At 39.0% G+C, this 13008-nt stretch overlaps 1 protein-coding gene across 1 annotated transcript; it reads left to right on the top strand.

Annotated features, from left to right (window-relative positions):
• The first annotated feature begins 757 nt into the window (after positions 1 to 757).
• Positions 758 to 8473, top strand: FAM221A (family with sequence similarity 221, member A). The gene is made up of 7 exons (XM_010577656.1): positions 758 to 774; positions 1629 to 1802; positions 2273 to 2463; positions 4716 to 4922; positions 5755 to 5865; positions 6544 to 6632; positions 8405 to 8473. Exons 1-7 carry the CDS (start codon positions 758 to 760, stop codon positions 8471 to 8473), a joined length of 858 nt encoding a protein of 285 aa, XP_010575958.1.
• The last annotated feature ends 4535 nt before the right edge of the window (positions 8474 to 13008 follow it).

Genomic DNA, 13008 nt, shown 5'->3' with positions numbered 1-13008 from the left:
CCTGCCCGCGGCCCGGGGTTTCCCCTGAGGCGGTAGCTACGTCCTCGCGGCCCGGGCGGTCCCGCCGTCCTGAGGCCGCCTCTTCGGGGTCTGCGGCGGCTTCGTTGCGTCACCACGTCCCCTCCCAACCCTTCCCCCGCCATTTATCGGCGAAACGGGACGTGCCCTGGCTGACTCCGCGAAGGTGCCCGAGAGCGAGAGCGGCTCTCCGCGGAGGAGGGGCATCTCCCTGCCCTGAAGCGGCTGCGGTGAAGAGGCGGGCCTCAGGGCCGGCAGGCCTGCGCGCCTCGCCGGCGTGAAGGCGCGACGTACACGCTGGCTGCCCGCAAGGGAAGTAACGCGTCGCTTTCCGACGTCCAGCCTGCCCGGCCGCGCGTCGGTGCGGCGTGGTGTGAGAGGGTAGGCAGTCTGCCAGCGGCTCCGCTCTTCAGGAGACGTGGGCTTTCGCGCGGCGTGGATTAAGTTTTGCAGCGTATGGACGCCTGCCCTCGTACTCCCACGTGTCTTTGCTGATCTCATCAGCGCTCCTCTCGAAGAGTGGATGGATCTTGAGCAAAAGTAAACACGGACTGGGTCGTTAACGCTGAAATGTGGTCTTAATTTAGCCTAGGAAAACCTTGAGTAAAACACCAGATGTAGGCGCGGTGGTCTTTCTTACATAGGTAGTTATGCACTGATTCAGTGGGTGCCAGCTGGATTGACATGCAAATGACAGCGATGTGTTGACACGTTATTCTGGTGCTGTACATTATCGGCAATGCACAAATCCACAGAGTATTTGACAAAGAATCTCTCATTCGGTATGTTTTAGCACACCCTAAACAATAACTGAACAATACTGTTATTAACAACAGTAACAATAACTGAAATATTTACGGACATTAATAAACTAACCTTCAGCATAGGTAAGTGCTGCAATTAAGTCTAAATTGTATTTTACGGATTTTACTTACTGTCTTCCGTTGTCTCCATAAACGTAGAATCTGGATGCTGCTCCAGAGTTCCCACTCTTCAGTGACCTTGAATTTGAACGTAGTGATAGCTTAAACAAATGGGCCTGTCCGCGGTGTGGGATACAGCCGTGATCAACATTATGTGCAGAAACTAGCATAGACTTCTTGCGAAATAGAAGACTGCTTGGATGTGGTGTTTGTTACTTTGATGGCAGTGCGGTTACCTGCTTGCAGTTGAATAATCTTCCTCAGACTAGGCTAAGATTTGATAACCTGATACAAGTCTGCAGTAAGTTTAGGTGTAGATGGGTGAAGTGACTTGCCAGAGGTCATTCAAGAAGCCTGAGGCAGAGCTGGCTGGTTACACAACCCTTGATGCCCATTGCTTTTTCTGCCGTATGAAAAGGGTAGTTGGCTTTACTTTTTCCTTCTCTCCTACAATGCTGGTTTTCAGTCTGTCAGAGCAAATTTTTTAAAAGAGCATTATTCACAAAATTTCTGTAAAGATCAGCTATAATTCTGCTAATTGTGTATCACTAGAACAGTATTATGAAAGATAAGATTTTGCATTTACAGCAAAAGTGTTGGTATATATTATTTGAAAAAAAAATCTCGAGAAGCCTACTTTTATTGTCTTCCATGTTCTTATGGGTTTTCTTTATGACATGCTTACAGAATTGTAGGTGATGACGATGGAGGAAAGCTCTTTACCCCTGAGGAATATGAGGAGTACAAAAGAAAAGTATTACCAATTCGGTTACAGAACAGGTTGTATGTGAGCTGGAGATCACCAACTGGCATGGACTGTAAGCTTGTGGGACCAGAGACACTGTGCTTTTGTACTCACCGGTAGGTATCTTTTCTTTTTTTTGCACTGTTGTATTTTTTAAAATGAGGAAAACGTAAAATGTTTTCAGATACGTTACAGTACAGTATAGGCAAGTTAATTTAAGGTCTAAGGGTTGAGAAAATCAGGTTTTAAATCATAAGAACTGTTCTTAAATCTAAATCTCAATACATTTTTTTGAGACCAAAATGATTTTGTAGTCTTCAATAAATTCAGCTTTAAGGCATGAGTTATTGTAGATTAGATTGATTCTGATAGTGCTGTCAAAATGAAACGTAAGGATCTGTGATATTTATGTAATGAATGGATGTAAAAGCACCTGATATTATGAATTTAATTGAAAATTAACAATTAACAGTAATTAATTAAAGATATTTCAAAACAGAACTTGTAAGATAAATAATAAGCCTTTCAGTTAGTTTTCTGTTAATACTAACAAAGTTATGAAAGTTATTATTTTTGCCTGTTTTAGGTATAAGCAACACAAAACGGACTATGAGGTGATTCCCAAAGACCGTCCTATTTGTGTGCCTTGTAGAGTGAGCCGTTGTCAGTGCCAGTCCTATCACTATGTCCCTCTAAATGGCACACAGCCCATCCGTTGTAGATGCAAACACTTTGCTGATCAGCACAGTGCAGCACCTGGATTTTCATGTAACTCTTGTAAGTTGCTGATGGTCTTGCAGCATTCTCTTCTAGGAAACTTAACAGGAACAGTACGTTAGGGATCTGTATTCTGCCCAGAGTATTAGGTACGTGCTGCACTTGTCACTGATGCGTATTTTGGTCCTTGCAGAAGGATGGGAAATGGGAAGGAAGACATCGCCTTTTGCACAGGAGGGTTTAGAACAACAACCTTAGGTTCCCCAAGTTCTGTGAAGGAGAGTAAGTTTCTGAATGATTCGGTTAGGTGCATATGGAGACAGCTGCCTAAAGTTAGGCAGTATGAAAGCACCCCATTTGCAGTTTGTCATTTCCACTGCTGCATGCACATGACTTTTCTACTTGAACTTGGTAGTTTGAGAGAGGGAAGTGTTGATCTCTGTTCCTCTATTGCCTGGTTGAATGTAATGTTAATGTATTTTTATATCTTTTCTCAACTCAATAAGAAGTAGTGCTCTGTTCCCGAAGAGTTAGCACTCTAACAAAGCAGTTCCCGAGCATACAGATTGTGGGTCCAGAAATGCAAATGGGAATGGAGTTTCAAGCAAAAGGATTGAGAAGGCATTAAGAGGAAGCTTTGTGGTTCAGTTGTTTGAGGTTATTTTAATGAAACAGCAGGAATTATTAACCATAAAAACTAAATAATGCATAAAGATGTTTTAGTTTGAAACCTCAAATTAAGTAAGCTGAAGCTTTTTTGTTACGAGTTCCGTACTGTCAGTAAATTTCTTTCATGAAGTCTGTGTAATTTGTACAGGAAAAGTCATAAACAGCTTTTGCTGGATGAGAATCATATCTCACAGAATAAAACATGAAATAGTTATATGATAGTCTTTCAAGAATTTGCTCTAAGTAATATGAAAGTCTTAAATGTGCAATTGGATGATTCAGACTGAATCCTTAGAACACAGTCTTCTTAATAATCATTTACCTTATGCACTTTTTCTAGTGTTTCTCAAAAATACCTGACACTTCTGATGGCTTCAAAGGTTACACAGAGAAGTGCCAATACTTGCTCCTATTTTGGACTTTGTTGTTTTAATGTACTGGTATTAGTCTAGCCTGGTGCTGTATAAATCTAATGTGATAGATAAATTGGAGATGTACACTCTTTATAATTGAAAAAATATTGCTGTAGCACTTCATATATTTTATATACTTTATTCTGTATCCAGAGTAAGAGCTCTGTTATTGAGGAGTGCCCAAAATTATATGAAAAATCCTTTAACGTTTCAAAGAATGTGATCCTTCTACATACTACACAAGACTTAAAAAAATTATTTCTTGGTGCCCTGCAAAATGAACTCTAACGTGAGTTGGAAGCAGGATAATTTGTATAATGAAATACTTGCAAAATCAGTTCCTCAATTTCTTCTTCACATCATTGCTCCAGCAGGGCTTTGATGACAGTCTTAGCTGTAGCTTAGGCAGATATATCACTTCACTTCAGTCTGTGTTTCTGAATGTCACATGTCATTTGTATAACTATTTCAGTTACATCCTGTGGCTATGTAAGCTTAAAAAACCGCTGAAAGTCAGTCTAATGGTACTCTTACGAAGAACCTATTTTTCTGTTGCCACTGCCTCTGTTTACTACCCAGATAATTTTGCTAGTTTTAAGAGACATTTAAATTGTGATTTATGTCATAAATTGAGATTCTAAGTTTTCTGGCCGTGCGACATTGGCACATGCTGTACACCTTTGGAGATAATACTGCCAAAATTCTGGCAGGTTGTTTTCTTTACCCACTGACAGAATTTTTTCTCTTTTTTATTTTTTGTCAAGGGAGGGATAGAGAAGGGTGTTAGTATTGGAAATGGACACAAGTTGCAACATAGGAAATCCAGTTAGATATTAGGAAAGAGATGTCTGCTCCAGGAGAAGACCAACATTGGTCTGGGCTGTTCGGAGAGGTGGAATCTCCATCCTCGGAGGTACTCAAAACTTGACTGAATGAGACCCTGAGACTGGATGACCCCTATGATCTAATCCCCACCTTCATCCTTTCTCCTGTTCTATACAGCATTTTCGTACCATGATGAAAAGGCTGTAAAAGGTTTTAGCAAAGATAGCTGATTGCTTTGCCTAAAATCACGTATGTGTTTCCAAATAGAAAGCATAGCTGGATGCTTTTGTAGTGAAGGAGCTCTAGTTTTTGATGAGATCAGTTTAGGAAAACACCATTTTGGCTGCAGTAAAGTATAAATTCCATTATAATTTCACTCATTACACTTATTTATTTGTTAATTAGGTTCCAGGTGTTTGGGCTTTCATAGTTGCTTTACCTGTGCATGTGGTCAGCCAACATATGCTCATGAGACAGTCGTGGAAACTAAACAAGTGCGCTTAGCCCAAGGAAAGCCTGTGGGGCAGGATGTTCCTTACGCTGCTATGGGAGGACTGACTGGTTTTAGTTCACTAGCAGAAGGCTACATGAGACTTGATGACAGTGGAATAGGTAAGTGCAGCTGACCTGAGATGAAACTTAATTCTCTAAGTAGTTTTGAAAAGTAGTAATTCAACATAGATTTTCAAAGTTTGAAGGCAAAGTGGATCAATAGGAGTAAGACTTAAGACAGATTTTTTTTTTTCCAGCAGTCCTTAGGTGTGAAGAGACCACTATGACCATCTTGTCCAACTTCCTGTAGTGAACTGATAAAAAACCTCTTTATCAACAATTATGGTGTTCAGCCCAGTAGCTTCTGGCTGAAGTGGAGCATATCTTTTAGAAAGGACTCTGTAACTTCTGTTTTTCTCTTAATAATTCCATGTTATATTTATGTTATTCCTTTAGCCTAATACTGCCCACATGTTTCTTGGTTATACAGTTACAGCTTTTTTTTTTTTTTCCCCAAGCTCAAAGGTTAATAGCTGTTCAGCATAAAATAACCAAGAGTCATTTGTAGAACTTTATTTTTGACAGGCACGTTAGTTGGCCTTGATACCTCTGTTGCTCTGTGATTTTGTGTCGTTTAGTAATGGACACATTTTGTCCTGAAATACTGTTTTATTTATTATTGCCATGTACTCATTATTTCTTTTTTAAATTCTGATCTGGTTTCCTAGATTTGTCTGAAGTTTAGGAGCTATAGCATAGCTGTAGTAATTAAAGAAACAAAGCTTTCATTTCTTTTGAAGCCATTTGTAATGCTTTTGTTAACTTGAGTTTATGGTGTCTGCACTGAGTATAGTAGATATGAATCTGTAGCCTTATTTTGACCCCGTCTTGTATGTTCTTAATATATCTCCTGAAGTTAATTTTTGTTTTCATTCAACTTATTTTATAACAGGGACTCCTCCTGCTGAACTTGCAGAATCCCTTGTTACCAGCATGGATCATCCATTTCTAAAAGCATTTGAGGGACCTTCTAGTTCTGCTCAAACCATCTCACAGATAGCAGGTGCTATATTAGTAGGATAATACTGTTTTACAAGAAGTATTTAATATAAAATTAATTGGTTTTATGGATGAATTGAAGGATGCTTAGGGCTAAAATCAAAGTTAAAAATTTAAATGAGTGTTGAAGCCTTGTTATGTCAAAAGTTACTACACCATTCATGTGCTTGAAGTGCTTAGAGTAACTGTCTTGTTAATTTTGCTCATGATGTGCTTTTTAACTTTAATGATTTTTTTTTAGCATTTTGTATCTTCCCTATTAATGGTGTCACTTATTCATTGGATCAGTTGTTCTAATTTTTAATTCCTACTAGAAGCTCATCATATCTGAATGGATCATATGTATTCAGCACAATCCTGTGAAACTGCCTTCTGCCAGAAAGTCTTTTCTGCATGGAATCAGTTAGGCTTATTTTATGTCCCTTATTTAGTACAAGAATTTAGCAATTAACATAACTGTTGAACTCCTCCAAGACTATAAGAGCTGCTAGCCTACGCTAAAGGGCTTAATCTTTGGTCCCAATTGCTGGGGTTTGTTACTTGCCTATAAAGGCGAGTTCTCACTTTGAATGTGTTCTGCCAAATGTAAAACATAACTAATGGAATAGCAAGTATCATTAATGAAAAAAGTTTTGGGCTTTGTTTGTTTGTTGTTTGGTTTTGGTGTTTTTTTTTTTTTCAGGTGGTTCTAGTGCCACAAGGCAAGTTTCTCATGGAAAGCATTCAGAAGATGATGACATGGCTTACTTTGAAAAACGTTACCAAGAACGGGCAAGTTACTACATTTATTGCTTAATTCAAATATATTTTCACAAGAGGATGTCTAAAAAAGATAAATGTATGATTTAAGTGGCATATAAATGCAGTACATTATTTGTTCTCTTCCTGAGAAAACACTAGCTTCTTAAAGCTTTAAATACAATTATGAGCTATTGCAGGATTTCAGAGGTTAGTCATGATGGTATTTGTCTTAACTGGACAGATTTTTATTGAGGTAACTCTCCATTACAGAACAACAAAATATTTTACTATGTGACAAAAAGACACAACAAAACAGACTTACAGAAAGGTTCCCTGTGACATTTAGAAATGTGTTTGCTACCTCATTTATAAAACTTTATGATGTTCTTTTCCTTGCAAATATCTGTGTAGTTGGGCTAAATCTGGTGTGTCTTTCTTATATGACCTGAATCACCCCCTTAGAGGTGCCTCCTCCACCCCACTGACTATGTTAAATTTAAATGCCCTGTGGTGTAGGTTATTTAGATGCTTAAATACTTATTCTTTCCCCACATTAGCTCCTTAGCTCCACCATCTCAGCTGGGAGTATGTCTTGACTGTTCATGAATTCTTTTGTAAGGCAATGTTGCATAATTAACTTTTAAAATCTTAACTGCTGTTACGCTTGCTGCTTGCAACAAGGTGTTAGTTAATGAGAAAGTTGTTCTAGCTTTGTGAAATTTTAAATAATTTTCTTTATTTTGGAAATCATCACAAAATATGGTAAGATGGTACAAATACAGTATCAGTTTATGGGAGAAAATATGTTACTATCAAATCCAAATTGCTGCGTTTCTTGCCCCTCCCTCCCCCCTGCAAGATTTTATTTTCTTTGCAAAAGGTAGTAGGAATTTAGGATACAAACTTCAAGCCTCCAAATAGGGAAGAATATTTTAAAATTAGTTTCTATGTAGACCAACAACAGGATTGCTTAGCAGTGAGTTAATTTGTAGACATCCAAATCAAGACTGGGGCTTTGCTTCCTTTTGACACTATTTTATGAGGAAAAAAAGCGTGTTAAAAATATTATTTTATTTTTCCTTGCATTTTTGATAGCAACGTGATTATCTTATGTTACATGAGATGCAAAAGTCCATGCATCCCTTTTATGTAATTGCTCTAAATAGAATTTCATTCACTAATGTAACAATACTTGAGAACAAGCGTTGCTTCTAAAAACAACAGATATATTTGTTTGGATTAATAGTCTTACTTCAAAATGGCAGAGTTAAATGTATGTGTGTTGGTAAATCATACCATGCTGTAAGAGCCTACTGTGTAAAAAAATCTTACGAGAGGAAGATGTGACCTTGTGGGTCAGTGAGGAGACAGTGAGATGGAGGTTTAGCATCTACCTCAGCAACAAACTTCCTATGTGATTTTGTGCATGTTGGTTAGTCTAACTGTGTATGTTACTCGTCTGTAATAAAACTTCTTTACCTTTCATTGACATAAACATAAACCCATGAACATTGTGAGGCACTTTGGACTTGAGGGATACATAAATACCTAGATTGCCATTATCAGAGATAAAGGCAGCACTGGTTTGAATAGGAGAGGAGCTGCAGAGCTATGGAAATGCTCCTTTGTCCTGTGATGCAAAAGTAAGCGATACTAGGTTGGGCTAATAATGATCTGTAGCTCGCTCCACCGCATCTATCACTCTGGTGAATTTGTGAGTGGATGTAGAGATTTAATACTGCATTGCTAGCCGACTTGCAAATTAATTCTTGAACCACTGTTGGTGTCTGTCTTTGTTACAGCTGAAAAAGGAGAAGGCTGCTAAACGGAAAGAAAAAAGTCCAGTGCCATCAAAGAAGCCAGGAGATTAATAAATACTTACTATATGGCACAGTGTTAATCGTTGTATTGAAGAGTATTTTTCACTGTCCCTACCTGCATGCTTGTATTTCTTCATTTCTTTATTCTGCTGTTTTGTTCTATTGCTGAAATTAATTTTTAATTATCTTGTTGTAATAAAAATTGGTACTTTAATCAATGCATTTGTAATCTTCATAATTGTTACATAGATATTCCTTTGAGGATGGAAAATCATATTTAGAAATTTACAGAACTGTTACTTAAGATCTGAGAGAATAACCATGTATTTAAGTATTTTGTTGTAGTAGGGCAAAGAAAATACATGTCTTACAGTCCTGTGACGCACGCACTTTATTTGTAGAGTCCTTAGGACTCATCTTGTTCATGGATTTTTACTTGGTGGGATTCGTTTTGTTAATATTGACATTTTAATCTTCAAATCTTTTTTTTTCTTTCTGTTGGTTTCATCGCCTTTACATAAAATTCAAACATACCCTTCTCTCACGCTTCTCTAGGCTCTGTTCTTGCCAAAGTATAAATATTTTTTTATATGTGAAGTTCTGTACGCCTGTAAACCCATTTCCACACATCCTTACTAGCTACTTGAAGGGATCCTGCTTGTATACTTTATCCCAGATTTCTCTGTCTGATACTGTCCATAACAATGATTCTATTACACTGAACTTCTGAAAACATTAAGTCAAAATGGATATGCTATTTATTGCATGTAAACAAATAATTGTATGGTTTTATTATCAATTTATTTATCCAACAGATACTCTTTCATCATGTCTAATCCAACACACAGACTTCCTCAAGAAGGGAGATGTGCTTTTGTATTCTTTGCGCATATTCACAGTTGTGGCAGCATATGTTGTGTTTAAGGTGGGGGACAGGAAAATTTAAAATTCGGTAACTTTGTGTGGTGGTTTAAATCTGCGAAGCAGCGCAGCAAGAACTTGGTACAGAATAACTGGCAGAGGCTGCAGTTTAGGAGGCAAAAGCAGAGCCTCAGCTAACTTTGTTAGTCTCCTTTGAAAACAGAGAGGTGTAAGTCAGTTTGTGCTTAAAAATACTTGAAGATGTCTGGGATTGAAGTCTTTTCAGGTGGTATGTGTGTACTGAGATGTTAGAGCAAGAGTTGGCAGAAGCTTACAAAGCTCTGATTCCCATCAGAGAGAATGCCTCTATGTGCCTGATTGGCAGAGGAAAAGAGGTGAGGTTGAAGGCATTTGGTGCAGGGCAACTTGCTTTTTTGTTCAGATATCAGGTGTGGAAAGAGAGTTCTTGGGATTGTATGCAGGTTGTACAGTGACTGATGGAGATGGCTGGAATCCAAGTGAGAAGGGAATGGAAGGCTCAGTTGCCCAAATTCAAAGATTAAAAAAGGCCATTTACCTTAACTCTGACCTATGCTGCCATTACTACAGATGCCAATCAGAGAGGTTAATCTGTTACTTTAATTTAAAGGTGTAATATATAAAACTGTTAATGAATATTTTAAAATAACCTTTACCTTTAAATTCTACACTGCTACATACTGCTTCAACTTAATAAATAAAAATATTAATTGGAGCTCCCTCTTCTGGTCCTAATAAGCAATCATTTCTACAGATTCTCTACTTGGTCTCATAAGTAAATGGGGATTTCACAATAGAATTACAAGAAAAAAACAAATGTAAATAACATTGGTAAAAAAAGGTAAATAAGAATATAGAAAAAATATTTTAATGTCAGTCTTCAGAGACATTATTGCAAGCTTAGTAGCAGAAGTTTATTCTACTTTCGTATTTATCCCCGTGGCTATACCCATTAGGGAATGCAGTTCCAGAAATGTATGTGTGTATTTCAGAGACGAGGTTTCTCGCTGTCGTGGTTTAACCCCAGCCAGCAACTAAGCACCATGCAGCTCACTCACTCCCCCCCCCCCAGTGGGATGGGGGAAAGAATCGAAAGGAAAAAGGTGAAACTCGTGGGTTGAGATAAGAACAGTTTAATGGAACAGGAAGGAAGAAACTAATAACGATAATAATAACAATAATAAAATGACAATACTAATAAAAGAATTGGAATATACAAAACAAGTGATGCACAATGCAATTGTTCACCACTCGCCGACCAATGCCCAGTTAGCTGCTGAGCAGTGATCTTCCCCAGTTTATATACTGGACATGATGTTCCATGGTATGGAATACCCCTTTGGCCAGTCTGGGTCAGCTGCCCTGGCAGTGTCCCCTCCCAATTTTTTGTGCCCCTCCAGCCTTCTTGCTGGCTGGGCATGAGAAGCTGAAAAGTACTTGACTTGGTATAAATGCTACTTAGCAACAACTGAAAACATCAGTGTGTTATCAACATTCTTCTCATAGTGAACCCAAAACATAGCACTATACCAGCTACTAGAAAGAAAATTAACTCTACCCCAGCCAAAACCAGGACACTCACAGCAAAATATTGTTATAGACAGAGGTTTTAATAGTTACAAAAAACTTGTATTTATACTGATAACATAACTTTTTGCTTTTAGGAAATAATGTATTGTGCTTTTATTGACATTTTGAGTTAAAAATACTTGTCAGTTTTAAGTGTTTGCTCTGCCAAATTCAGTCTTACTAAATTGTACTTTGATCATCATGAACTGGTTTTATCAAAGTCAATTTTTAAAAGTTTCATTCTCTGCTTAAATTTATTTAACATTTCCACTTAAATTATATGGAAAAGTTATTACATTTATTTCATGATTTTCTTTTTAGTTGGAAAACAGGTGGGATCCTAAAAATACTAACTGCATTAAATACTGCTTAGGAGTTCTGACTACTTTTCGCCCATGTTGATGATGTCAAAGTAAAAGAAACCTACTTTCCTTACTAGAAGGCATACTTTTGACTTCTTGGTATTCATGTAGTACTTTTTTGCAGAATTTTTATTCACACCTACACATGAAAAACCAGGTACAATATATCTCATAATATTGCTGGCTGTGAAAACTGGACACTGATGTTATGTCTTAAGTGAAATTTATACTTAACTGGAATTACTCTTGTTTTTACCCTAAAAAAAAAAAATAATAATTTTGTAGGATCAAAATTGCAACCTCCAATTCTATTGAGAAAAAGGAAATTTTTTTTTAACGGTAAAAGCAGAGAACCAAATGCTACTATGTTTGCCATTAACAGTGGTCATTAAATAAAGAGCTCAGTTTAAGGTGTACTTGTCGATGATTTGTTTTCCTAAGAGCAGTCATGAACTTTGAACATAATATCATGGTACAGATAAGTTATCGGTTCATCTGTATGATTTATTTGTGGGCGTATATCTGTCGTTCAGCTAGATGTATTAACCGTTTCTGACTCTAACCCAAGGAGTCGGGTGTGGGAGAAATGGTTTGTTGTCATACACACGAGTGCTCTAAGCTGTTAAAGCCTAATTGCGTAGGTCTTAGGCAATGCTTAAGCACGTCTCATTTTTTAAGTAGCTGGCTTTCGAATCAATATTTTGCCATTATTGTAACAGTCCTAGAGTGTAGCACAGCATTTTTTTTCACTAATCATCCTATGAAAAGGCTTAGGTGTACCTTGGCCATTTATGGTAGTAGAGACTGGTCAGCGATCCTAAGCGGAGGGCTGTTCCGTGCTGCTCTGATACTAAATATAAAACGCATCTGTCTGTCTCAGGTTTGGGAGGAAGGGGAGTGTGATGTGCGAATTCACAGCCAGTAACGGCATCCGTGCGGAATTATTTTGTCAAGTTGTCAGTGTCTTTACAACATGTTGTGCATATTAAATGGTTTCCAGGTCTCGTGTCTCCGTGTCCCTGGAGCCTCTAGCTGTAGTTTTGTTGTAGCCAGGTGGCCTAAGAAAAGAGACAGCTTTGCAGGCAGCGATAGTATTTCTTCTTAGCACAAATATAATTGAAAACAGCAACAAAGGTTTTCCAGTCTAAAAGACCTTGCACAGGTGTACCTGTTTGGGTTTCTTTTTTTTTTTTTTTTGTAAGAGAAGATACTACTTTTGTCTAGAAGCCTACTCTCGCTTTGGAGCCCTTAGCATTTGTCTTCTGGTAGAGTAAATCGTTGTTGGCTGTACGCCGGTTTTAGCTCTGATTTTACACTCGCTGTGCCGGCCGGCCCTGGCTGGGCACCGAGCCCACGTCCTCCTTCGGTCACCTCCCCAGGGAAGGCCCCGGACTCCACCGTGACGTGTCGCTGGCAACCCGTACCTGGCTAATGGCTTCGTCCATCTTCATTCTCGTATTAGGACAGGAAAACTGCCAATACACTGTATGCGGAACCCAGGGACGAGCACCGACGGGCCGGACGAGGGCAGTCGGAGGAGCACGAGCGAAGGGAGCGGGGAGGCCGTCGTCCGCGCAGGAGCCTCCCTGCTGCCGCTTCCTTCGTGCTTCAGCTCCAGGGCCGGCAGGCACCGGTCGCCGCCCTTCTGTGCGCTGAGGGACGCATCGGCGGGGCACGCAGTCACGGAGCTGTAGGCAAAGCCTGGCGCCTGCGAGCTCTGAGGAGCACGGGCGGCCCCTGCGCCGGGTGGGCTGG

The sequence above is a fragment of the Haliaeetus leucocephalus genome, unplaced genomic scaffold (assembly GCF_000737465.1).
Source record: "Haliaeetus leucocephalus isolate CR32 unplaced genomic scaffold, Haliaeetus_leucocephalus-4.0 Scaffold566, whole genome shotgun sequence".
Taxonomy (NCBI): Eukaryota; Metazoa; Chordata; class Aves; order Accipitriformes; family Accipitridae; genus Haliaeetus; species Haliaeetus leucocephalus.
This window is presented reverse-complemented; position numbering and strand designations above follow the sequence as displayed.

Coding starts and splice junctions, on each gene's coding strand:
- FAM221A (XM_010577656.1), top strand. Junction 4,923..5,754: donor ACTTGATGACAGTGGAATAG/GTAAGTGCAGCT, acceptor ATTTTATAACAG/GGACTCCTCCTGCTGAACTT. Junction 5,866..6,543: donor AACCATCTCACAGATAGCAG/GTGCTATATTAG, acceptor TTTTTTTTTCAG/GTGGTTCTAGTGCCACAAGG.